Raw genomic sequence first — 27,550 nt, 5'->3', positions numbered from 1 at the left:
AGCATTCCAGACACTGACAGTCCCACTCAAGAAATGACTACCTGGCCTGAATGCCACCACACCACCAGAGAGGCTCTGCAGCCTAAAACCCTTATGCTTACTTTTTCTGGATTTATTGAGATGCTGCATAATATTAAGAAAGAGGCCTAATTTTGGCTGGTTGCAGTGGCTCATGACTGTAATCCCAGCAATTTGGGAGGCCAGGGTGGGTGGATCTCTTGAGCCCAGGGGTTCAAGACCAGCCTGAGCATCATGGTGAGACCCTGTCCCTACAAAAAATACAAAAAATTAGCTGGGCTTGGTGGTATGTGCTTGTAATCCCAGCTACCCGGGAGGCTGAGGTGAGAGGATCACCTGAGCCCAGGAGGTTGAGGCTGCAGTGAGCCATGATCATGCCACTGCACTCCAGCCTGGGTGATAGATAGATAGACAGACAGACAGATAGAGATAGATAGATAGATGATAGATAGATAGATAGATAGATAGATAGATAGATAGATAGAGATACTCTAATTATTAGTAGCTTGCCAGCCCACTATAAAAGGGAGGTGGTAGGATTGTCTTCCCCAAGAAGACCAAGGAGCATTTCCAGGACTTGGAAAGGCACTCCTTTTTTTTTTATACTGGATGGCAGTCACTTCTCAATTGCTGGTCAGACTCAGAGCACCCAGGCAAGTACTCAGCTCCTAAGTCAGAGATTGGCTGAGGCCCCATTCAGAGAGGACTGTTTGTCCACAACCACCACTGGTCTAAAATCTTCAGTAACCCTTTGAAAAGCCTTTGGGGAAGAACTTTCAGTTTCTAGTTCTGCACGTAAGGACTTCGGAAGTCACCAGTCTGTGCTAACAATGAGTAAAAAGCTGAACAGACTGAAAAATCAAGAACTCTTCTGGGATCCATAAGAGAAGTAAGGTCACAGGGCAAACTGCTGCTCTCAGTATGGAGAGACAGACAAGTACAGAGAGTCACGGCTTACCTGAGCAGAGATTCGCACATGGAAACCCCCAAGGGAAACACGACAGGGGTTGGGGAAGATGTAAGAGAACCTGACTGCAATTGATGAATTGCTGCAGCCTCAGTGCGGACAACTCTAGAGGTAAAAGCTCTAGGGGTACTCAGTCAAGGGGGACCCCCACACTTTTGTGAGTTTTACCTCTAGGAGCTCTACCAGGTTCTCACAGTAAGCATTTTTCTCACATAAAAATCCCCTTGTGCTTTTGGCAGGGGAAGGAGAGTAAGCCATTTTGAATTATGCCAGAGTAGCCTGTTAACGTCGTCTGTCCTCAGGAGAAACTTGCTAGCCACAGCCAAAACTGCTGGGGTATTGTCAGAGCCTAACTAACCTGGAGGAAGGGAAGTACCCAACTCCAGCCACCTCTAGGCCTCCTGTGCTAATGCACTGAGGGGAAACAAAACGAAACAGAGAAGCACTTGTGAAGTTCACAGTGCAGAGGCTCACGCTCACTAAAAGACTGAGACCCAATCTTAGGACTACAGAATGCTTCTCCTTCCTCTGCATGGCACCACTGCATTACCAAAAGCCTCCTTACAGAAGTTCCTTTTACCTGGTACACCTTGTTCGGTTATCAAGAAGAAACTACAGGAAATATTAAAAGGCAAAAAAACCCCACAGTTTGAAGAGACAGAGAAAGCATCAGAAGCAGACATGACAGAAATGTTGGGATTCTCAAAATGTGGATTTAAAACAACTATGATCCATATGCTAAGGGCTCTAATGGAGGAAATATTCAGCATGTAAGAAAAAATGGGCAATGTAAACAGAGAGATGGAAATCCTAAGAAAGAGCCAAAAAGAAATGCTAGATATCAAAAACACTATAATGGAAACAAAGAATGCCTTTTGACGGACTTATTAGTATACTGGACATGGCAGAGTAAAGAATCTCTGAGCTTGAGGATATATTAACAGAATGCTTCCAAACTGAAAAGCAAAGAGAACTGAAGGGAAAAAGAACAGAATGTCCAAGGACTGTGGGAAAACTACAAAGGGTAAAACATATGTATAATGAGGATACCAGAAAGAAAGAAAAGGAAGAATAGGTGAAACAATAATGACTGAGAATTTCCTCAAGTTGATGTCAGACACCAAACCACAGAAAGCTCAGAAAACCAGGATACATGCAAAACAAACTAACAAAATAACAACAACTAAAAACAACTGCAACCAGAAATATAATTTTCAAACAACAGAAAAATCAAAAATAAAAAATTCTGAAAGAAGCCAGAAGAAAAACACCTTACTCATAGAGGAACAAAGATAAGAATTATTTATATCTGACTTCTGAGAAACCATGCAAGCAGGAAAAGAGAGGAATAAAACATTTAAAGTGTTGAGAGAAAAAAATCCACCAACCTAGAATTCTATACCCCACAAAAATTAACCTTAAGAAGTGAAGGAGAAAGGAAGACTTTCTCAGGCAAACAAAAATGTAGAAAATTTGTTGCCAGTAGGCCTTTCAAGAAATGTTAAAAAGAAGTTCTTTAGAGATAGATAAAGTAATATAGGTCGGAAAGTTGGGTCTACATAAAGAAAGAAAAGGCAATGAAGAAGGAATGAGTGAAGGTAAAATTAAAACTTTTATGTTTCTTATTCTTGATTGATCTAGTGGATAACAGTTTATTCAAAATAATAATATCAAAACAATAGTAACAAGGTACTTGATTATGTGTGCTTAGGTATATTACACACACACACACATACACATATATGTATATATACACATATGCTAAGTGAGATGAATGACAGCAATGATACAAGGAATGGGAAAAAGGGAAAAATAGGATTGTTTTGTAATTATAAGGTACTCATACTGCCTGTGAAGTGGCATTGTGTTATTTGAAAGTGGACTTGGATTCATTGTAAATGTTCATTGCAAACGCTAAGGCAACCACTAAAAAAAGTTTAAAAAGAAGTGTAACAGATATGCTAAGACAGGAGAGAAATTGTAATCAGATAAAATGCTCAATTAAAACCAAAAAGAAATGCTGGAAGTGGAAGAAAAAGTGTAAGATAACAATAGCAACAAAGAACAAAGGCACCAAACAAAAAGCTATAACAAATATGGTAGATACTCAACTATATCAATAATTATTTTGAATGTCAGTGGTCTAAATGCACAAATTAAAAGACAGAGATAGAGTGGATTTTTAAAAAGGATACAACTGTCTGTTTTTTGTAAGAAACCCATTTTAAATATGAAGACAGATTAATATGCATTAAAAGGAAGTATATGGAGGAAAATGTACCATGCCAACAGTAATTAAAAGAAAGGAGCAGTAACTACTGCATATTTATTTCAGATAGAACAGACTTTATAGTAAGGAAAGTTATCAATGATAAGAGCATTTCATAAAAACAAAGGGGTCAATTCCCCAAGAATACCTAACAATCATTAACGTGTATGCATTTAACAGAGCATCAAACTGCATGAGGCAAACACTGATAGAACTGCAGGGAGAAATAGATAAATCCACTATTATAGATAGAGATTAAAACACCTCTATTGGAAATGGACAGATCCAGCAGGCAGAAAATCAGTAAGGACATAGTTGATTTCAGCACTATCAGTCATTAAACAATAATTGACATACATAGACTACTTCATTTAACAACAGCAGAAAACACATTCTTCTAAGTCCATATGGAACACTCACAAAGATAGTTCACATTCTGCTCGTAGACCACAGTAGAATTAAACTAGAAATCAGTAGCAGAAAATCTCAAAATGCACACAGTGTACTTCTAAATAACATGAGTCAAAGAAGAACTCTCAGGAGAAATTTAAAAAATATTTTTAACTAAATAAAATGAAAACACAACTTAACATTTGTGGGATGCAACGAAAGCAGTACCTAGATGAAAACTTTTAGCACTGAATACATATGTTAGAAAAGAAGAAAGATCTAAAATCAGTAATCTAACCTTCCACCTTAGGAAACTAGAAAAAGAAGAGCAAATTAGATACAAAGTAAGCAGAAGAAAAGAAATAAGAATTAGAGCACGAATCAATGAAGTTGAAAACAGGAACTCAGTAGAGAAAATCAACAAAACCAAAAGCTGGTTATTAGAAAAAATTTACAAAATTAATAAACCTCTAACCAGGCTAAGCAAAAAGGGAAAGAACATAAATTACTAATATCAGAAATGAAAGAGTGGACATCACTACAGATCCCATGGACATTAAAAGGATAATAAAGGAATGCTGTGAACAACTGTATGCTCACAAATTTGATAACCTAGATGAAATGGGCCAATTCCTTGAAAGATACAATCTGCCAAAATTCACACAAGAAGAAACAGACAATCTGAATAGGGCTATATCTATTTTAAAAGTTGAATAAATAAGTAATAACCTTCCCAAACAGAAAGCACTAGGCCCAGATGTATTTGCTGGCGAATTCTACCAAACATATAAGGAAGACATTATACCAATTCTCTATAATCTCTTTCAGAGGATAGAAGCAGAAGAAATACTTCCTGACTCATTCTGTGAGGCCAGCATTACTCTAATACCAAAACCAGACGAAGACATTACAAGAAAAGAAAACTGCAGACCAATATTTTTCGTGAACATAAATGCAAAATTCCTCAACAAAATATTAGCAAATCTAATCCAATAAAGTATTAAAAACTTACATACCATGATCAAGTGGAATTTATTCCAGATATGCAAGGCGGGTTCAGCATTTAAAAATCAATTAATGCAATTCATCACAACTAACTAACAAAAAGCACATCATCGTTTCAGTAGATGCAGAAAAAGCATCTGACAAAATCTCACACCAATTTATGAGAAAATCTCTCAGTAAACTAGAAATAAAGGGCAATATCCTCAACTGTATAAAGAATATCTACAAAAAACCTACAGCTAACATCATGCTTAATGAAGAGAAACTAGAAGCTTTCCCATAAGATCAGAGACAAGGCAAAGATGTTCTCTCTCACCACTCCTTTTCAACATCATGCTGGAAGTTCTAGGCTAATGTAGTAAATCAAGAAAAGGAAATAAAAGGTATACAGATTAAGAAGAAAGAAGTAAAACTATCATTTTCACAGGTGACATGATCATCTCTGTAAGAAACCCAAAAGAATTGACCAAAAAAACAAAAAGCCCTACTACAACTAATAAGCAATTATAGCAAGGTTGCAGGATACAAGGTTAATGTACAAAGGTTAATCACATTCCTATATACTAGCAATGAACAAGTAGAATTTGAAATTTAAAAACACAATATCATGTACATTAGCTCCCCCTAAAATAAAATGCTTAGATACAAATCTTACAAAATGTGTATGAGGAAATCTACAAAACTCTTATGAAAGAAATCAAAGAACTAAATAAATGGAGAGATAGTCCATGTTCATGGATAGGAAGACTCAATATTGTCCAGATGTTCATTCTTCCCAACTTGCTCTATAGATTCAATGTACTCCTAATCAAAATCCCAGCAAGTTATTTTTTTTGGCATTATTAAACTAATTCTAAAGTTTATATGGGGAAGCAAAAGACTGAGAATAGCCAGCATAATATTGAAGGAGAACAAAGTGGGAAAATTGACGTTGCCTGACCTCAAGACTTACCATAATGCTACAGTAATTAAGACAGTGTAGTATTAGTGAAATAACAGACAAATAGATCAATGGAACAGAATACAGAGTCCAGAAATAGACTCACATAAATATAGTCAACCGATATTTGGCACAGAATAAAAGGCAATACAATGGAACAAAGACAGACTTTTCAACAAATAATGCTGGAACAATTGGGCATCCACATACCAAAAAAAAAAAAAAAAAAAAAGCTAGACACAGACCTTACACTCTTTCATACAATTAACTCAAAATAAATCCTAAATGTAAAATGCAAAACTGTAAAACTCTTAGAGGATAACATGCAAGAAAATCCAGATGACCTTGTGTATGCTGATGTCTTTTTAGATCCAACACCAATGGCATGATGTGTGAAAGAAATAATTGATAAGTTGGACTTCATTAAAATTAACTTCTGTTCTGCAAAAGACAATGTTAGCAGAATGAGAAAACAAGCCACAGACTGGTAGAAAATATTTATAAAAGGTACATCTGATAAAGCACTGTTATCCAAATATACAAGGAACTATTGAAAGTCTACAATAAGAACACAAGGCCAGGCACGGTGTCTCATGTGTGTAATCCCAACACTTTGGGAGGCCAAGGCAGGTGGATCATGAGGTCAGGAGTTCAAGACCAGCCTGACTAACATGGTGAAACCCCTTGTGCATGCCTGTAATCCCAGGAGGCTGAGGCAGGAGAATCACTTGAACCTGGGAGGCGGAAGTTGCAGTGAGCTGAGATCAAGCCATTGCACTGCAGCCTGGGCAACAGAGTGAAACTCCATCTCAAAAGAATTACGGGCTGAAAGGACAACTGGATTAAAATAAGCATCAGTTTCATTAAAAAGTGCTAACTTGGAGATAAATCTTTTCACTCCAACCCTTTAGAGGATCTAAAGTGACCTTGAGAGACAGTGAAAGAAATCACAACATGGAATTCCTTGAATAAAAATTTATTGACTCTAAATAATTTTGGCCAATGTTACATCTACACAATTAAAAAAAAAAAAAAACCTTTTTACACTGAAAAAAAAAAAGAACAACCTGATTTTAGAATGTTCCAAAGACCTTAACACCATAGAAAATACACAGGTGGCAAACAAACATATGAAAAGATGCTTCATGTCAGATGTCATCAGGAAATGCAAATTAAAACAGAGATCACTGCTTACCTATTAAAATGACCAAAATCTGGAACACTTACAACACCAAATGCTGATGAGGATGTGGAGCCACAGGAACTCTCATTTGTTGCTGGCAGGAATGCAAAAGGATATAACCACTTTGGAAGGCAGTTGGTGGCTTCTTACAAAACTAAATATACTCTTAATACATTCCAGCAATCTTTCTCCTTGGTATTTACCCAAAGGAACTGAAAACTTATATCCACACCAAAGCCTGCACATAAATGTTGTAGCAGCTTTATAGATAATTGCCAAAACTTAGAAGCAACCAAGATGTCCTTCAGTAGGTGAATGAATAAACTGTGGTACATCCAAACAATGGAATATTATTCAGCACTAAAAAGAAATTAACCATCAAACCATGAAAAGATATGAAGGACCTTTAAATGCATATTACTAAGTGAAAGATACTTATCTGAAAAGGCTATGTACTGTACTATTCCAACTATATAACATTTTGGAAAAGGCAAAACCATGATGACAGCAAAACAATTAGTGATTGCCAGGCTTTTGGGGGTGGGTGGGTGCAATGAACAGGCAGAACACAGAGGATTTGCTGGGAGTGGGCAGTGAGACTATTCTGCATGATACTTTAATGGTGGATACATGTCAATATGCATTTATCCAAACCCATGTACAACACCAAGAGTGAACTGTAATGTAAACTCTGGACTCTGGGTGATCATGATAGGTTCAACAACGGTAACAAATGCACCACTCTGGTGGGGATGTGGATAATGGGTGAGGTTGTGCTTGCATGGGAGCACGGAGTATGCGGGGCCTTCCTGTACCTTCTGCTGAGATTGCTGTGAACCTAAACTGCTCTAAAAAGTAAAGTCTTTATTTTTGGGGAAAAAAAGGGGGCTTTAGGGTTTTTTTTTTCCCAGTCAAGAGAAATAGTCTTATGTTTTAATATTTACACTTCGTTTTTTCAGGAGGAAGACCTGAACATCTTTTCCCTGTCCTTTATTTCCCACACGTCAAGTTGGCAGCTGCTGTGCTTTATTTTTGCCCTGTTAAGGTCATCTCCCACCCCAGCACCTACCTGTTCCTTAACTAGCACCACCACATCTCTGTTCTAAACGTGGTTCTCCTGCAATAGAGGACATTTGAATTAAACATTCCATTTTCATCATATACCGTATTACACCATGATCTGTACACCTGTTAGTGCATCAAGGAAAGAACCAACTGGCATTGTTTTGCAGATGTTAGGAACACTGACCTCTTTATTTTAGTGTGTATCTCAAAGGTGGGACTGGCGAAGCTCTATTTCACGTCACTAAGCCATCCCTAAAATGTACGCAAATCCTTGTGTGTAGTGTCCATCAGGTGAAGCTGTGAGGCTATGATAAAACTATTATCATGTCTCCCCTTTTCTTCTCATTAAAAAATAGGACCAGACACAGCGTGAAAATTGCAGATCATTGCCAAGAGGAGAGAAGTGGGCAGGGAACTGCTTCTGGTTTATTGTGAAAACTTTGACATTTCCATTCACTCAATAGCAAATGTTTATCCGGAATCATGCTGGATGCTACAGGAGTTAGAAAAACTCTAGAGACACCATCCCTACTCTCAAAGAGTTAACTGATTTGTACAAGTCTTAGGCGTGTAAAATGCACAAAGTGCCCAGGAACTCCAAGATCACTGCCTGTGCGCTTGGGGAAGGCTTCCCTAAGGGGCAGTGTTTGTGTTGCAGTTAAATCTGCACAGGAGGAAATAGCCAGAGGGAGGGTGAGGAAAGGACACTAAACTGAGATGAGGCTGGATCAGGAGGGAAGGCTTATTTGGGGAAATTGCAGTCTTATGGCAAGTGCATCCAGCCAGGTGTGGGCCATTCTTGGACACCACAGGGAAGACTTCAGGTCCCATGCCTTGGCACTCCATCCTTTGGTTCCACCTCCCCCCATGTGGCCCACCTCTGGGAAGTTCCATAAGAGACTAAATATGGTAAAAACTGGACCCTGCAGCCATTTGGATAGGTAGGAATTTTCCAGCTAGTCTGAAAGAGCCGTAACCCTCTGTCATGAAACAAGGAGCAGAGACTTCACACTTGGGGAACAGGAATCATCTTCTGTTTCTGGCTGAGTCTCAGCAGAGCCGTGCTTGGATTCTGCCTATAACCACCAAATGTCCAGACTCCAAGCCTCACAAAAGCCATAACTGTTGCTAATAATGCCTAAAGTAAGATTAAGAAAAATGGAGTTGCGGAAGGATCTTTGTTCATCACCCACAGGTTTTCCCTGGGTGTGTTTTCCTTAGAACTAGCAACTGACAGGATGTGAGTCACAGGCTGAGCCTAAAGGAGCTCTAAGATAAGAACAGAAAAAAGTGCTATAGCCGGTCCACTTTTACTCACCGGAATTTCTAGGAACACACAGGTTATTTCAAATGCCAGCCACGTGGCCGTTGTTCACGGGGCTGTTTGCCATGTGTCTAAGGCCTGTGGGTGTGGGAGTGTGTCTGTCTGTCTGTCTGTCTGTCTGTCTGCCTGCGTAGAACTGTCCATTAGGGAAGGTGTGGAGAGGAGACAGTAGCAGAACTCAGTGAGCTCCATAGTGATAGGCTGTGTTGGGTGAGAGGTGGAAGTCCCTAAGGCATAGGTATTTTTATATCGGGATTTTTAAATAAGACTCTAAGTTTGTAATTAATAATACTTTTGTTGTTGTTTGCCTCCAAGTTAAAAGAAACACTCCCACCCTCTACCCTCACCACCCCACGTGGGGCTTTCCTTTACAGCAAAGCTAATGGCCTGCCAGGTGCAATCATCAGAAACACTACAAGGTGTGAAGATAAATGTTTCTACTTAGGGGGAAAATGCATCTCCATTACCAGCAGATTATGACAGTCCCAGAGTTAAAGCCTCTACAATGGATGGTTTTTATCTGACCTCTGAGAAAATGTGGTGATGAGATGTGGTCACATTCTCTGAATGTTTGGGGCTTCCCTGGTGCAATCCCACGTATCCTAATTGCCTAAGGAGCCTGGCAGTGCCCCAGTATGGGAAGGGTAGCGTAGGAACCCCAGCAAGTTTGGACACCAGTGATACTAATAGCTGTTATTTATTAAGTGCCTACTGTGTCCCTGACATTTGTGTTACATGGTTTCCGTACATCTTCAAATCCTCACATCAACTGGAGGAGTTGGGAATTGTTTCACTTATTAGACAGATGAAAAAGCTAAGACCCCAAGAAGTCAAACAAGCTGCCTAACACGCTGAAGCTCATCAGTGGTAGAGCTGGGGTTTGAACACAAATTTGGGTAACTCCCCAGCCCATGCCCCTATACGCCACTCCGTGCTGCCTGCCTTTGCTCATTAAATGGTTGATTAAATGGTTGATCTGTACAGTACAGAAATTCTTGAGCACACCATGGGACCATTTGCCTCAGGGCGAATGCAATGATTTGAAGTCGTTCATCCTTCAGGCCCAGTGAGAAGAAAATGCTGCTGATTACAAATGCATCCATTTATGTGGCCTCTTTCATGACGTTTTCTGTGCTTTGAAAACAGTTTTGGTAATTCTCTAATCCTACAGTGCCCCTCAGGGACTTGTTTGGAGAGCCTTTTTAGGAGGAGTGCCTCCTACCCTGTGTACCCCTTTTTCTCTTTCGTAAAAATGTTATATATTTAAGGTGTCCAACATGATGTTTTGAGATACATCTACATCTACATAGTGAAATGATTGTTACAGTCAAGTGAGTTAAGTTCATCCATCTCCTGAAATCTACTCTCTTAGTGAATTTCTACTGTATAATACAGTATTATTAACTGGAGTCTGCATACGATACAGCAGAGCTCTGGACTTCATCTTACAGAACTGCACCCTTTTGCCCTTGGACCTACGTCTTCTGATTTTCTCTACCTCCTTGACCCTGGTAATCACCATTCTGCTCCCTGTTTTTATGTGTTCAACTTTTTTAGATTTCACATATAAGTGAATTGTGCAGTATCTGTATTTCTGTGCTGGTTTATTTCACTTAGCAGACTGTCCCCCAGGTTCATCCGTGGTGTCCTCAGTGGCAGGACTTCTTTCTTTTTTAAGGCTGAATAGTATTCCATGGTGTATATTGCCCATATTTTCTTTATCCATTCATCTATTGATGGACATTTGCCATAACCTTGACCACAGAAAGGGGCTCCTGTCCCACAGAAGGTGCGGGCCTCCTGAGAATACAATAGCACTGGGGAATATTCCAGCAGTGCAGGGGAGGGGGCCCCCCAGTCAGTCCTGGGGCCACTGGAGACCCCTTTCTAGTGTTCTTCCAAGACTTGAGTGGAGGAGAAACGGCATGGGGGAGGGCCTCCAAGGACAGAAGAGCCCTCACTGCCACATCCCTGGATCTCCCAGGACTAGTTCAACAACATGGCCAGTGCCTTTTTCTCTCTCCCTCTTCCTCATCAGCTGCCCTTCCCTTTGCTTCCTTCTGCTTTATTTCCTGGGGATGCTCCCAGATCACCCTGGTGATAGCGAATTTGAAAAGAGCAAAAGAGTTTGTAGAAATGCAAGTGGTTATGTGACTGCATTTGCCAGCCCAGGAGATATCCTGGGGCAGGGCAGCAGAAAGCTCCTGAGCCTCAGAGTCGGAGCTCAAAGCCTGTCCCTGCCAGTGTCCACCTGTGGGATCCACACAGCAGCCACCTGACAGCCGCCATTTACTGAGCACACCTGGGCCTGCCAGCCTCAGACCCACCCCTGGACCTTCCCTGCACTGCACCGGATCTAGACAGACTGTCCACTGCAGACCCCATTTCCCAGACCCCCTTGTCACCTGGCTCCCCACTGGCTTTGTCTAGAGGGAGCCTAGAGGGTGGGCAGGTGGAGAAACCAGGCTATTTCTTTCTCACTCTTCCTGCCCTGGGGGCATCTCCAGCAGGGTCTGAGTTGCCTGGGCTCCAGCTCCTGCAGGATAGCCCTCCATGGTTCCACCTTCCACTGGGGACCCCAGCAATGAGACCCTTTCATCCCACCAGCCCAGGAGTGGTAGCGGCTTCCTGCTCTCGCTAATCTCGGGGTGTTTCTGCTGGCTTCTCCACTTTGCATCACCTCATTATATTCCATCTTTTTAGATACTTGAATCATGGTTTTCTCTGAATAGTCACTTACAATTTGTCAGCTCTGAACTAAGCCCTCACCAGCATTTCTCAAAATAGCCCTCAGAGACTCTTGTACAGCTGAGGACCCTGAAGCTCAAGGATGAGCAGGGACTAGTTTGGGGTCAGTCAGCTGGTGAGTAGTTCAGCCAGAATTCAGACCTAGGCCTGTCTGGAGCAGGGGTTTCTACTTACTCCTCCTGTTGCTTCTGTGCGTTTGCATTTCCTCTTCCCTGAAAGAACCAAGATCTACCCCACAGTGATGTTTGCAGGACGACAGAGTGCCTGTAGCGTGCCTTCCCCACTGCCTCACACACCTGCAGCAGGGTGGCCTGCTCTGCAGGGAGGGCCATCTTGTTATCCAGCCTCAGTGGGCACCTATTGCTGCCAGTGAGTCGTTTCAGTGGCCAGTGTGCAGAGGACACCTCTTCCAGCCTGTATGGTGGGCAGTACCTGTTCTGCACTGGCCAGGGTGTTGGGTTACCCCAAGAAAGGGAATCAAAAGTTAACTTTTTGGTTTGAGGGTTTTCTTTGTCAGAGTTCTTACTGGTTTCCATGAGTGTGGGTTTGAAGCTGGCACCAGTAGAATCTGTGGTTTGACTGTTTCTTGAAGAATGTTTAAGCAGCAGCGCTGTTTATTTCTGAGTCCTCATCCAAGAAAGAGCTCCCTGTGGCATAAGATGGAAAAGCACCAAACTCCCACTGAAGCCGTCTTTCTGGTGACAGAGATGGAACCATTCTTACCTTGCAACCTAGGATGCAGTACCAAGATAGGACACTAAAAACAACTTTTTATTCCCCTAACGTGATGGAATATTAGAGTCAGAAAAACCCTAAGGCATCATCCTAGGGTAGCATAAGCTTCCATTGTACAGAGGAGGAAAGTCAGGGCTCAAAGAGGTTAAGGGATCTGCTTAAAGTCACACAGCGTGGTGCTGGTGGCAGAACCAAGCCTCATGCCCAGGGCTCCTAACTCTGGTTGCCCTGGAGGCTGTGTCCTGGCTCTGCAAGTGGAGCTGGAAGAGCTGCTCCATGTTCATCATTGGCCAAGCCCCAGCAGGGCAGTAGGGGACCAGGTCAGGGACACTGCCCTGCGATTTTAATAGTCCCAAATTACTACTGTGATCACAGAAACTGGCTTGGGATAGCTATGCCTTTCAGTAGAGACTTTGTCCAGAAATATCTTAATTTTATTTACTAGGTTGTCTGGCACATAATAGCATGCATTATTAATAGCGTAGCTTAATACTCTCTATTAAGTAGGCATACTCTTTGCATTATAAAACGAGCCTCTCTTTTACGATGTACTTCACAATGGCATGCCACAACAGCACGTGCTCAGAATATTAGAGCAGGCTTCCATTTGACCTTACATGAAAAATACTAAAGAAGAGGCCATCTCTAGTGCAACTCAGTAGCCTGGTGATTAATCTGTAAGCACACCTTTAACTGTTCTCCTAAGCCGTTCTTTGTCTTAAGGGCTTCAGACAAGGGTGAGCATGCGGTACTCAAACTCTTATTCTCCCCTACTGCCCAAGTCTGTCCACTGCCTCCAATGGTGAGTCACGGAGATTTCGTCTGCCACCCGCGGCCTTGCGAGCGCTACAACCACGGAACTGTGGTGGAGTTTTACTGTGATCCTGGCTACAGCCTCACCAGCGACTACAAGTATATCACCTGCCAGTATGGAGAGTGGTTTCCTTCCTATCAAGTCTACTGCATCAAATCAGGTAAGACTGAAGGCCTCGCCCTTGGAGGAGACGGACCCTCCATGGGTCATCAGCACATAGTGCGTGGTGGTTGTGCACCAAGCTGTATCCCTCCTCCCACACGCAGTGTCAGGAACAGGATATCAAAACCTAGCATTGCAGGTAGATGGGGCTGCTGCTGGGTTCTGTGCCAGATGCTTGTAGGTCCCGTTCAGAGGGTCAAGAGTATTAACCCATCTGCTGGAGGTCCTTCCATGGATGCAAGGGATCTAGCGACCCTGTTCAGAGGGTCAGAGTATTATCCTGTCCATGCCCAAGTTAAAATACGGACCCACTAAACAGAGTGCCTAGACCCCTAGCATCCATGGAAGGACCTCCAGCCTCTGCATTCTTTTTTCTCCCAGCCTTGTCCCTTTCCACTGGTAAGGACACAGGTCCATGGGTGTGACCAGAATTACATGCATTGCCCTGGACCCAAATGATGCATAACTTTACCTTTCTCTTCCACTCAAGGACACATATCAGAATACAAATGATATTGTATGTAGCACCTGCTCTCACTTGTAAAACTATAGGCCATTTGCAAGCTTCAAGGCTTCATAGTTAAAAGCAAATGACCTGCTTTCAAACCATCTTCCCCACTGGCCTCAGTGCACCTGAGTAGTGACCATAGGATGCAGACCGGGGTGCCAGCATACACCCACTGTCTCCTTCCCCCACTCCCCAGCACTTTCCAGGCTGGGGATGCTGCCCTGAGCAATGATGATGACTGCATGCTTCTTGCCTGGACTCAAGGAAGCACTTGTTAATGCTGGGTCTCTAGCAGTGCACAGATGGTCCTGTGAGCCAGAGAGGGGTGAAGTACAGACAGAATGTCTAAGAGGGTGGGCATGACGAGGCAGGGAGGCATCTAACAGATGCCTAAGGTGGCCTGTGCCCAAGAATAAGAATGTCTTCTGGAAGGGCCTGCTCTTGCTGCCCCTGACCTGGCGGGCAGTTGATGGCAGAGGTGGTAGGGCATGAGAGCTATGGAACAGGTGTCCCCTTCACCCTCTGTTACTTGCTTTACTCAACCCCACAGCATATCCCAGAACTCACAAAGGGCCCAGCTTCCCACTCCCCCAGCCCTTGGTCCATTTCAGAACAACTTCTCCAGGCAAGAGGGATGCCCCACTTTGTTCTCAAGAAGCAGATGCATTATTTAAGCCTGTGCCAGGCCTGTGCCTGGGACTGGAATGTGAGCATGCAGGTCTACAACCTGGCAGAGCCCATGTAGAGACAGGTTTTCAGTGTTGTGTGGATCCTAATGCAATTTACATGAGCTGCAGGGGCCCGTGGTATCTCAGCCAAGCCCAGGCAGTCAAGGGCACCCTACGCGCATCTCTTGTGCCAGATGAATCCAGCAAATGAGTCTATGGGGAACCTTGGCACCCCTCACAGTCTGGGAGCCTCATGTGCAGCTTTGTTCTCTCTCATGCAGAGCAAACATGGCCCAGCACCCACGAGACCCTCCTGACCACATGGAAGATCGTGGCGTTCACGGCAACCAGTGTGCTGCTGGTGCTGCTGCTCGTCATCCTGGCCAGGATGTTCCAGACCAAGTTCAAGGCCCACTTTCCCCCCAGGTCAGTTTCATGTCTTGGTAGCTGTGGCTCAAGGTCTGGCTTAGTGCAGCCATCTTTAGCAGCAGAGAGAACATGCGATGAGTGAAAAGCTGGAGCTCTAAAGGGAAATAGGGGAGAGCAAAAAACACATTCTGGGGTGTTTTCGGGTGTCAGGTCAGAGCACCAAGCTGTAGACAGACCTCATCTCCCTCTTTCTTTCTTCCCTCTCTCCCTTCTTCCTGCAGTGGACCATTTGCAGGCAGGCATCATGGGGGGCTGGCAATGGGATCACAGAGTTAGGGCTCTGAGCTGTTCACCGCTCCACCCAGCGGTGCCATTCCCACTGTGGTCACCCTGCATGTGGCCCTGGAGTGAGGCACCACGCAGCTCAGTCCATAGGGAGGATTAGACATGCACACAGCTGACAGGGACATAGGTCAGAGGTGTGTAAGCAAAAGTGTTATGCATTGAGAAGCCTCAGGAAGGAGGAAAGACTTGGGCTGGGAGAGTCAGAAAAGGGCTAGTGAGAGTCTACCATGAAGTCTGATCTGAACCCCTGGAGTGGGACATGTGGAAGGCGCTTCTCCATCCTTCTCAGCTGCACCATCCAGCTCGCCTTGGTGTCTTCAGCCTCAACTCATCACTGAAGGGGACTGCACCAGCATCCTTACCAAACAAGAGCCACCCAGCACTACTGCTGGCAAATCATTGTTCCTGGAGGGAGAGGTAGTTTAGAAAGGATAAGTTTATGAGCATTAAGAAGAGAAGATGAGGGCCAGGCATGGTGGCTCATGCCTGTAATCCCAGCACTTTGGGAGGCCGAGGTGGGCAGATTACCTGAGGTCAGGAGTTCGAGACCAGAATGGCCAACATGGAGAAACCCTGTCTCTACTAAAAATACAAAATTAGCCAGGTGTGGTGGTGGGCGCCTGTAGTCCCAGCTGCTTTGGAGACTGAGGCAGGAGAATCGCTTGAACCCGAGAGGCAGAGGTTGCAGTGAATCAAGATGGTGCCACTGCACTCTAGCCTGGGCGACAGAGTGATACATTGTCTCAAAAAAAAAAAAAAAAAAAAAGAAGAGATGAGGACAGCAAAACATCTCAGAACACTAACCAGGGGCCACCGATACAAGCTGTCTTTTCCTTGCCTTCTGTCACCATGTCAGAGTCTTCTCATTTTAGAACCTAATGCTTCAGAGAAGGGCATCTGTCTTTTGCCCACAGGGACAGCCTAGTACCCTGAGTCATACGTACCTGAAAAAGGGACTCTTGCTCATGGAGGAGGAGACTCCTGGAATTAACCTCTTCTTTCTTCCCTCCAGGAAAATGCAGTGCGTCTCTCATACCTCCCCACTGTAAGAGGAGTGAAGGCAGTGAGCAGAGCTGCTGGAGACAGCATCTGCCTGTCTTTGCCCTTAACCTCACACCCCACAGGGCGGCCTCCCTCACATAGCAATTCTCCCCTATCTGGCATCAGGGACCCTGCATGTTCACAACCTGACAGGTGCATGCCTCTCTCCCTGGCCACAAATGTGTGCTAGATGTGGGTGTCACCTGCATCCTTCCACAGGCCCAGAGGTGTATCAGTGCCATCCTGGTGCCACGCAAGCTCTTGCTGAGATAGTGAAACCATCCTTCCTCTCCAACCTGCCATTCACTCTCCATCTTCCACATTATTATATATTCATCAAGGGACCGTGTTCTATCACTGAGCAATTACAATATCTCAAGAAGGCCTAAGGATTACAAAGAGAAAGCCAACCCACAGGGCTGTGATTGATAGCGCACTTGAGTACTTTAAAAGGGTCCACAGAGCTATTTTTCTACATATTCTTGGAAGAAAAGTTTCCAGGATATCCACTAAACATTAAGATTTTTTAAAAATGTTCTCAAAACTCTTTCACCTGATGTTCTTATCCCATGAGTCTTTCATTTTATATTGAGTTATTTTGGGAAGGTTGGACTCATCTATCCCAATACATGACAAGAATCTCAAGGGCGAACCAAGAACGGACATTTTTTCTCCGGGTCCCACAAGAGTAGACCCTGCCAGGATGTTGACAAGGGGTACATGGGAGCTGACTGGCATGGCTGGGACGCGTGGAGGGGGAGCCACCAGATGTGGGAGCTGAGGCCTTGGTGTGGACTGTTAGGGAGAAATGGAGAAAAGAGAGGCATCTGCTCACCCTGGCCTACATGGAGGTGAGAGGCATCTGCTCACAACATGGAGGTGCGAGGAACGATAAGGAGGCAGGGAGTCCTGAGTGACAAGGGGAGGCCAGCACAAGACAGCAAAGTGGCCAGAGAGGAAGAGAGCGTCATTTTCGAGGACACAGTGACTAGTGGTGGCTGTGGAGGGACAGCACTCTGGCTCAGAGCAAGCTTCTCCTTTCCTCCCGCCCCCTGCCTTCTGGATAGTGTGGTCTTGGTGGTCTCCCACACTCTCTGGCAGCCTTTAAAAGCTGCAGGGCAGGACAGGCACAGTGACACACGCCTGTAATCCCAGCACTTTGGGAGGCCGAGGTGGGCGGATCACGATGTCAAGAGATTGAGACCATCCTGGCCAACATAGTGAAACCCCATCTCTACTAAAAATACAAAAAAATTAGCTGGGCGTGGTGGCACGTGCCTGTAGTCCCAGCTACTCAGGAGGCTGAGAGAGGAGGATCACTTGAACCTAGGAGGCAGAGGTTGGAGCGAGCCGAGATCGTGCCACTGCACTCCAGCCTGGTGGCAGAGCGAGACTCCGTCTCAAAAAAAAGAGCTGCGAGACAAGGAGTCCACCACCATACTCTCCAAGCCTTTGCAAGATGTTTCAAAAAGTCAGTAGACTTGAGCATTAGAGAGACACACAGCCTGTGCTTCCCCTACATGCCCAGACATTTCATTTTCTTGGGTTTGGAGCCCCTGCTGCCAGGACTGAGATTCAGGGTCTGCCCACCCAGCTGGGTCTTCTCTTCCTGATATTTTACCATTTGGCCTCCTCCCTCAGCACCAGTTCCCAGCAGAGACAATAAGAAACCAAGTTCCATTGTCTACTTATTAGCCACCCTGGGTGCCTGCTGAGGCCAGGAGCAGAGTATGGTGGTCACAGGGCCCCCAGGCTGCAGTGCCAGACGCCCCAGGCTCCAATCGGACAGTGTTGAATGTGCAGAGTGCTGAGAAGCAAAGGGAGCAGGCCAGGAGCTGTGTGCCAGGGGAGCCCTCCCTGCAGACACGCGGACTGACTTCGCCGCAGCTCCCACAGCCTTCCCGCGACAGCCCAGGCCTTGCTTAGATGAGTGGCGGCGTCAGGAGGTGGAGGTGAGCCTGAGCAGCTCCACTGGGGTCATGACAGGGTGCTCGCAGCTTGCCTTTTTTTTTCTTCTTTCCTGAGTTTTTTTTTTTTTTTAATCTAGGCTAAAATGCAGTAATTTTTACACTACAGCAGAAAACAACAAAGAAACATGATAAGCACAGGGCCAACTAGTCCCTCTGGGCACTTGGGGTCCATAGTTATCTTTTTTTTTTTAAGAGACAAGGTCTCATTCTGTCACCCAGGCTGGAGTGCAGTGGTGCGATCATGGCTCACTGCAGCCTCAAACCTCTGGGCTCCAGGGATCTTCCTGCCTCAGCCTCCTGAATAGCTGAGGCTAAAGGCATGTGCCACCACACCTGGCTAACATTTTTATTTTCTGTATAGACAGAGCTTCACTATGTTGCCCAGGCTGGTCTCCTGGGTTCAGGCAATCTTCCTGCCTTGACCTCCCAAAGTGCTGGGATTGCAGGTGTGAGCCACCAGCTGGCCTACTGTCTATACTTTTTCTTTTTTTTCTTTTTATTATTTTTTTTAAGGCTAGTCAAGTGAAGCAATGGGAGTGGAGAAGGAACAAAGAAATCTGTAACTGGCTGTGAACAATTAGTTGTAAACACCACTGCACTCCGACCAGCCTATTTTCTGTACTTTTAATAGTGCTATCCCACTTTCCGCCCCATCCTACAGGATGCTGCCGTGGTGCGCGGGGATGCTGTGTTAGAAGGGTTATGTTGTCCCCTGCCCCAGGAGCTTACATCCATAAGGCCAAAGCCCACAGGTCAAAGGAGCATGGGAAAAGCATGAGGAGAGAGTAGGACCCAGAGGCAGGAGGACAGGAGAGAGTGACAAGAAGAAAACCTCCTCTCTCCAGAGCATGGGCAGCTGGGATGGCAGCACCCTCTTCCAGAGCAGTCCCTGAAAGGAAGCTGGTTCTTCCAACATTATCCTCCACTCTGGGCTCTATGCCCATCGTGGGCCCTGAGGACCCCGCGTGCAGGAGGGAGCGTGGGTGGCCTCATCCTTAGGGTGGCAAGGCTCTGACACATTGGTACTTCTTTACACAGGGGGCCTCCCCGGAGCTCCAGTAGCGAGCCTGACTTTGTGGTGGTGGACGGCGTGCCCGTCATGCTCCCGTCCTATGACGAGGCTGTGAGTGGCGGCTTGAGTGCCTTAGGCCCCGGGTACCTGGCCTCTGTGGGCCAGGGCTGCCCCTTACCCGTGGACGACCAGAGCCCCCCAGCATACCCTGGCTCAGGGGACATGGACACAGGCCCAGGGGAGTCAGAAACCTGTGACAGCATCTCAGGCTCTTCCGACCTGCTCCAGACTCTGTATTCACCTCCCAGGTGCCAAGAGAGCACCCACCCTGCTTCCGACAACCCTGACACAATTGCCAGCACTGCGGGGGAGGTGGCATCCACCAGCCCAGGCATTGACATTGCAGATGGTAAGTGCTTACCCCAAGTCCCAAGCCACACCTGCAAACACCTCCACAGCGACTTCTTCAAGCCAGCTCCTTGCTATGCACCCTTTACCCCCAGCACAGAGTCAAATCAATCTGTTTACCTCTCACTCAGCTTAAATTACTTCATGCTCTGTCTCCATGTAGAGGCCTTGGGCAAGGCCAATTATGGTAAGGAATGATCACCATCTTGCAAGTAATGAGCCCATTAATGGGAATTTCAGGAGGCACTGAAAGGCACTGAGCCATCCAGAAGAGAAAGGCGACAGTGGCCGGGGCTTTGTTTTTGTAGTGTCCTTATGATCTGGAATGTTTTTCTTCTTTATCCCTTAATTAGGTAGGACTTCTGGAAGCGGGGCTTAGGGACAGGATGGCACATGCATGCCAGGAGAAGGATGCAGAAGCACGCACTAGGGCCCAGCGGTATGTTCTAGCCCCAGGGTTCTGTGTACGTGGAAGTTACTTTTTACCAGATGTGAAGTAAAAGATGCATGTGTCCTGTCACAAGGAAGGGCAGATTGTAGTTTGTGGGAAAATAGGACAAATGTGTCAGATCGATTAGGTCTCTGTTTCCTACAGGAGGGGAGCCCCAGCGCAACTTTGCAAATGAGAACGCTAATTTGGCTTATACTGAGAGTAAATGGCAGTAATGACATGGAAACAGAGGTGTCCTGGGCCACCACGGAGTTCCTTTTCTGCAAACCACACTGCCTTTCTGTACTTGAATTTGCAACTTTCTGGCTTGTGTGACCATTAGGGCTGGTGGTTAAAATCTAACATTTTATTTTGTGTAAACTGGAAATAAGATCATAATTGTTTTCCAGCAAAAAACAATTGTTACAGAAAGATGTGTAGGGGGTTGATTTATTTGGTGATTAACTGGTATGTGGAACTTAACATTTGCCTCTCCTCACGGATTTGAGCAATTGTACATATTTTAATGAGGCATATAATTCCAGATCGCCATGGTGTTTTCTGGTTAAGCTAATAACCGTCTCTTCTTTTACAGAGATTCCTCTAATGGAAGAAGATCCCTAATGGGTCAAGATCCAGATGACTCTCCTCCTCTGGGGAAAGGACCTTGTATCCTGGAGCGAGGTCACAGAAGGACAGAGCCTGGGGGCTAAACCTCTAACTTATCTACATGGGGAGATTCACATTGTGCATCTCAGGCTCCACAGTGAGGCTGATGAACTGCAATGGCAGTGCTTTCAAATGAGATTTGTGGTTTCGCCAAGACCCATGGGGAACCAAGGGCAGCGGGAAGCCCTCGCACAGTCCTGGTTGGAGGTATTAAATGTGTCTCGTGCTGTGGAACATGGGACAATTCCACGCACATCCCACCAAATCACACACATCCCATTGACTTACAAGTACTCCCTGCCCCCTCTGAAAGCATGTCACATTATGTAAATTTGCTTCTAAAATCTGCTCAAACTGTCTCTGGACTCCAAATTTGGATGGGTCAGCCTCTCTGCAGAAAGTTTGTGTTGAGATGCTGGAAGAACAACAGAGCCTCCTGCACCCTCGGAGAGGGGCCGGCTCCCAAAGGAAAGGTCCTTGTGTGACCTTTGGAGAATCTTCCTTCATCCAGATAACTCTACTCAAAGCAAGATGAAAGCAGGATGTGACAGTTCCAGTGAGAAAGGAAAGGAAAGACGGGCAGACTCTGCTTTCTGGAAATTTCTTCAAAAAGTAGAGTTCACGAACTCTGTGCTGTCTTCTGGTAACATGCCATCAGTGTTTGTATTCATGGTGTGGCACATGGATCCATGGCATTGGGTAAATCTGGTGGTTTTTACACATGGTCAGAATGTGTTCAAATACATCTCATGATGGAGACAGTAAGCAAGGTAATGTTTTGCTTCAGCATTTTAAAGACTCCACTTAACATTTATCTCAGAATCATCAGCCTCTCTCCAGCTGACCAGCTGTCATTGTTGCCTCTACCCGCAAATTCAACCATACTTTTATTTTCCAAAACAGAAATTGTTTCTGTAAACATGTTCCACCTTCAAAAGAAGTGTGAGGTTGGATTTTTCCCCCTTTTATTTGTCCTAAAATGTCAGGAGGCTGGCCTCCCAGCCCAGATAGCTCAGCCACCTCACCTGTCTACCATTCCTGCATTCCTACTGTGAGGGTCTCATGGTGCCCACTGGGTGTTGTTCCTAAGAAACAGATTGATTAAAAAATTTCCCAAAGTGTCCTAAAGTGTCTCTTCAAATACATGTTGATCTGTGGAGTTGATTCCTTTCCTTCTTTTGGTTTTAGACAAATGTAAACAAAACTCTGATCCATAAAATTGCTATGCTGATAGAGCAGTGAGGGTTGGAAGCTTGATCAAGTCCTGTTTCTTCTTGACACAGACTGATTAAAAATTAAAAAGAGAATGACAGTTTGAAGCGTGACTTTAATAGTGCAGTAGAATCGAGCGGGCAGGGGTGGGGTGGTGACAGTGATCATGGGTGATGAGATTCAATGTAAGATTAAGAACAAGAGGCAGAAGGAGATAACACACAGTGCTCACCTTCTAAATGGAGGTTTTCTCAGAGACTCCTGAGCAAGTGCCTCATTTTCTACCAGGCAGTTCAGAAGAGGCATGAGGGGCCATCTCTGATATTCTCCCCCACAAAGTACACAGCAACAACATCAAGTCGCCCCACCTGCAGACCAAGTACAGGGATGCCTCTCCAGCCCACAGCACTTGGGGAGACAGGTACCACAGTGTCTTGGTCCATTTGTATTCCTATAAAGAATATATGAGGCTGGGTAATGTATAATGAAAAAAGGTTTATTTGGCTCACAGCTCTGCAGGCTGTACAGGAAGCATGGTGCCAGAATCTGCTTCTGATGAGGGCTTCAAGGCACTTCCGCTGATGGTAGAAAGGGAAGAGAGAGCCAGCATGTGCAGAGATCACATGGCAGGAGGAGGCAAGAGAAAGGGGAGAGGGCCAGGCTCTTTTTAACAACCAGCTCTGGCTGGAGCTAATAGAGCAAGAACTCACTCATTACCACAAGTCTGGCACCAAGCCATTCATGAGGGATCTGCCCCCATGACCCAGACACCTCCCATTAGGCCTCACCTCCAACACCGGGGATCAAATTTCAACATGAGATTTAGAGAAATCAAACAAACCAAACAATAGTGTTCTCCCCCAGGCTCCCAAATCTCATGTGATTTTCCCATTGCAAACCACAATCATTCATCCCCCAAGTCTTAACTTGCTCCAGCCATCACCTCAGAAGTCCATAATCTTATCTGAGGCTCAAGGGAAGCTCCGTATAGCTGTGAGCCTGTAAAATCAAATTCAAGTTATTTACTTCCAAGATACAATAGTGGAACAGATATTTAGTAAACATCCCCATTCCAAAATGGAGAAATCAGCCAAAACAAAGGGGTAACAGGACTCATACAAGTTCAAAACCCAGCAAAGCAGACACTAAATCTTAAAGGTCCAAAGTAATCTCCCTTGATGCCATGTCCAGCATCCTAGGTGAGGGGTGAGCTCTCAAGGCTTCAGGTAGCATCTGCCCCAATGGCTTTGCTGGGCACAGTTCATGTGGCCATTCTTGAAGACTGGATTGTAGTGCCTTCAGCTTTTCCAGGCTGAGGTTGCGTGCTGTTGGTGGCTCTATAATTCTGAGGGACCCATGGCAACCTCATTGCACAGCTCCACTAGGCACTGCTCTAGTAGAGTCTCCCTGAAGGGGTTCTGCCCCTGAGGGAGGTTTCTGCCTGGGCACCCAGGCTTCTAACACATCCTCTGAAAGCTAGGAGGAAGGTGCCAAGCCTCCACCCCTCTTACATTCTGTGCAACTACAGATTTAGCACCACATGGAGGCTGCCAAGGCTTACTGCTTCTGTCTCTGTAGTAGAGCCAAGCAGTACCAGAGACCCTTTGAGCCCTGGCTACAACTAGAGTCCAGAGATGCAGAGAGCAGCATGCCAAAGTGGTAAAGGGCAGCAACATCAGGGCCCTGTCACCTGAAACCATTCTGTTGTCCTAGGCCCCTGGGCCCCTGATGGGAGGGGCAGCCTTAAAGATTTCTGAATGCATTTGGGGCCTTTTTCCCATTGTTTTGACTATTAGTACCCTGCTCCCTTTCTCCTTGCTAATCTCTCTAGCCTTGGGTTCTTTTCCTGAAAATGCTCCTTCTTTCTCTACCACGTAGCCAGGCTGCAAACTTTCTAAGTTTTAATTTTCTGCTTCCCTTTTAACTACAAATTTCAAGTTTAGGTCATTCCTTTGTTCTCATATCTGACCATAAGCTGTTAAAAGCAGCTGTGTCACTTCTTGAATGCTTTGCTGCTTAGAAATTTCTTCTGCCAGATACCCCAGCTTCTCATTCTCTTTTTTTTTTTTTTTCTGAGAGAGAGTCTTGCTCTGTTGCCCAAATACTGCTTACAGTGATTATTTTTTTCTCATTATAGTACACTTACATGGCAGAAAAAAAATCCACACAATATTCCAAGCATGTCATAATCCCAATTTCCTTTTGTTTTAAAAATCCCTAGAGGCCTCCTGGATATGACTGCATGTAACCAGCCTCTCTCACAGTGCTCTGGAATTAGGAGGTTTGGAACAGGTGGGGCTGTGTTGTGTATTGTGCCTATTCACTGTGTGATGTCGGCTCATTGTGTGATCTCAGCTCACTGTAACCTCTGCCTCCTGGGTTCAAGTGATTCTCAGCAATTCTCAGCCTCCCGAGTAGCCAGGATTACAGGTGCATATCACCACACCTGGCTATTTTTGTGTTTTTAGTAGAGACAGGGTTTCACCATGTTGGCCAGGCTGGTCTTGAACTCCTGATCTCATGATCTGCCTGCCTCAGCCTCCCAAAGTGCTGGGATTACAGGCATGGGCCACCGCACTCAGCCAGGTCATCACTCTTAAATTCAGTCTTCCACAAAGCCCTAGGGCATGGACACAAAGCAGTGAAATTATTTGCCAATTTACAACAATGCTAGCCTTTGCTCCAGTTCCCAAAAATTCCTCATTTCCACCTGAAACCTCGTCAGTATGGCCTTTACTGTCTATATTTCTAACAGCACTTGGTCACAACAACTTAACCAATCCTTAAGAAATTTCAAACTTTCCCTTATCTTTTTCTCTTCTTTTGAGCTCTCTAAACTCTTCCAGCCTTCATCCATTACCAGATGAAGTTCCAAGGCTGCTTCTACATTTTCAGATATCTTTTTAGCAATGCCCTACTCCTCGGCACCAATTTTCTATCTTTGTTCATTTGTGTTGCTATAAAGAAATTTCTGAGGCTGGATAACTTGTAAAGAAAAGAGGTTTATTTGGCTCAAGGTTCTGTAGGCCGTACGGCACTGGCATTTGCATCTGGCGAGGGCCTCAGGCTGCTTCCACTCATAGCGGAAGATGAAGGGGAGCAAGCATGTGCAGAGATTATTACATGGTGAGAGGAGGCAAGAGAGAGGGAGGGAGGTACGAGGTTCTTTTTAACAACCAGCTCTCATGGGATCTAACAGAACAAGAACTCACTCACTCATTGCAAGAATGGCAGCAGGCCATTAATGAGAGATCTATCCTGTGACCCAAACGCCCTCTATTAGGTCCCATTTCCAACACTAGGGATCATATTTCAACATGAGACTCAAAGGGGACAAACAACCAATCTACAGCACACAGATACCACCTACATCAAGGTATGAATGTCAGCATTGTCCTGACAACGGAGGCTGGTAGGAAGGCAGGGCCTGCTTACTTGCAGCATCAGACAGTGTCTAATCAAGCCACTGGGCCCCTCCCCTAGATCCATCTACTTTGGGGCCACATCAGAGTCTCACCCACAAATATTGCTTACAGTGATTATTTTTACTCATTATAGTGCACTTACGTGGCAGAAAAAAATCCTCATGATATTCCAAGCATGTCATGATCCCAATTTCCTTTTGTTTCAAAAATCCCCAGAGGCCTCCTGGAGTTGACTGTAAGTAACCAGGCTCTCTCACAGTGCTCCGAAATGAGGAGGTTTGGAACAGGTGGGGCTGTGTTGCGTATTGTGCCTTTTCAGTGTGCTGTGAGAGAACCACGCCCAGCATAGTGCCCTCTACTTTGGGAGAGGGCAAGAAGGCTGCCCCTCAGCAGTGCGTTCAAGAGGGTGCAGTGGTGAAGCCAAGGTTGTGCCATCAAGTCAGCCTGAGAGGTTCAGCTAAGCGTTGGATCCAAGGAAACGCAGAGCAGCAGTTTTCTGGCTGACTTGCTCCCCATGATAAGCACAGCAGAAGTCACAGGCGCCTTCACACTCCACTTCCATGTAGCTGTTTTTAATTGCAAGGTTGTGATTTGCCCGAGTGGGACATTTAGAGCCTTTCCCACCTAATTACACCCTGCCCAGCAGCTGGTGCACAGACAAAGCTGCCTCTCCTATTCCTGCAGAAGTGTTTGCCCCTAGCCACACAGCAGGCCTAGGACTGTCAAATGCAGAGGCCAGATGCTTCTCCCACTTCTTTGTTCTCTCCCTCCATGCCCAGCAGTCAGACCATCCCCCTTCCCTAATACTGTCTAATCTCTAGGAATTCCCTGCAGAGGCAGTGCAAAATCATGAGAGATCATGGGCTTTAGAACGGGCACATCACCTGGCTTCAAAACTTACCTCTGCCACCAGCTGGCTGTGTATCTCAATGTCTTCGTGTAGAAATTAGAGAAGGTTTGCCTCTGCCTTCCTCACTGGGCTGTGGCAAGATGACAACTAATATAAGTCAAGCACCCAGGGCCAAGTGGGCATTTAATAAATGACAGCCGCTGCCCCTGAGTGTGCAGGAGGATTCATGTGGCTGATTAACTCCGTGTGCATACCAGTCACCTGTGACCTGCCTTGGTTCCTTCCCCCTCGAATGTGTTTGCAGGTGTAGCTGATTTGGGTCTGCCCAAAGCCGATGGACTAACATGTGCTACCCCCATTCCTCTGGGATCCTCTTCCCAGAGCCCATCCCTGGCTTCTAGGTGCTGAGTTTGCCATGCAAAGGGAAGTTTTCACTCCTTGGCCCACGGGGCATTTGCCCTCCTTCCAAGCACAGCCCTTCTCGGCATGCTACAGAAAGTTTTGCTCAGGAAGGGCAGGGCAACCTCAGAAATTCCCTCAAGGACTCTGAAGGACTCACTCAGATTATTTCCACAGGTAACCCCGTAGATTAACACTACCCTGCTTCCCTAATTTTATTGTCTATGTTGGATTTAAAGCATATAAGTTAATGCCCATACACATCTGAGGTGATAAAGGGGCAAGACCATAGTAAAGATGACTGGTCTAGCAGGAAGCACAGAGTCTCGGAGAGCAGCGGTCACTTGTCGGGGAGGGCGAACACTGAGCACGGTGGCGTTGAAATCATAAAACTTAAGGCAGGATGTGCGTGCCTCAACCAGCCATGTTCAACTGCCGTGGCAGGCATGTGCGTCTCCACACCAGGATAAAAACCAGTCCCTGGCTACCTGCAGTGCATTTTTAAATGGCCAAAGGAGGAAGTGGTCCAGCTACCCAAACAAGAGCCGTGAACCTACTGTACTTAGAGCCTCATCCCATCCATGTGTTCAGAGCCACTGTGGCTGCCCATGGGGTCCTGGCCCA

At 45.5% G+C, this 27,550-nt stretch overlaps 1 protein-coding gene across 3 annotated transcripts in view; it reads left to right on the top strand.

Moving 5' to 3' along the window:
• SUSD4 (sushi domain containing 4) overlaps positions 1-22,344 on the top strand; it is a 140,997-nt gene extending 118,653 nt beyond the window's left edge. For 2 of the 3 annotated variants that reach the window (XM_017526381.2, XM_017526382.2), the window contains exons 6-9: positions 13,421-13,618; positions 15,078-15,222; positions 19,560-19,942; positions 20,967-22,344. In XM_017526381.2, coding sequence (XP_017381870.1) covers positions 13,421-13,618; positions 15,078-15,222; positions 19,560-19,942; positions 20,967-20,995 — 755 coding nt within the window. In that variant the 3' untranslated portion in view covers positions 20,996-22,344. The remainder of the gene's footprint in view (positions 1-13,420; positions 13,619-15,077; positions 15,223-19,559; positions 19,943-20,966) is intronic. The other variant, XM_017526383.2, reaches the window with a different exon arrangement.
• The last annotated feature ends 5,206 nt before the right edge of the window (positions 22,345-27,550 follow it).

Source organism: Cebus imitator, unplaced genomic scaffold (assembly GCF_001604975.1).
Source record: "Cebus imitator isolate Cc_AM_T3 unplaced genomic scaffold, Cebus_imitator-1.0 Scaffold42, whole genome shotgun sequence".
In the NCBI taxonomy this organism is placed as follows: Eukaryota; Metazoa; Chordata; class Mammalia; order Primates; family Cebidae; genus Cebus; species Cebus imitator.
This window is presented reverse-complemented; position numbering and strand designations above follow the sequence as displayed.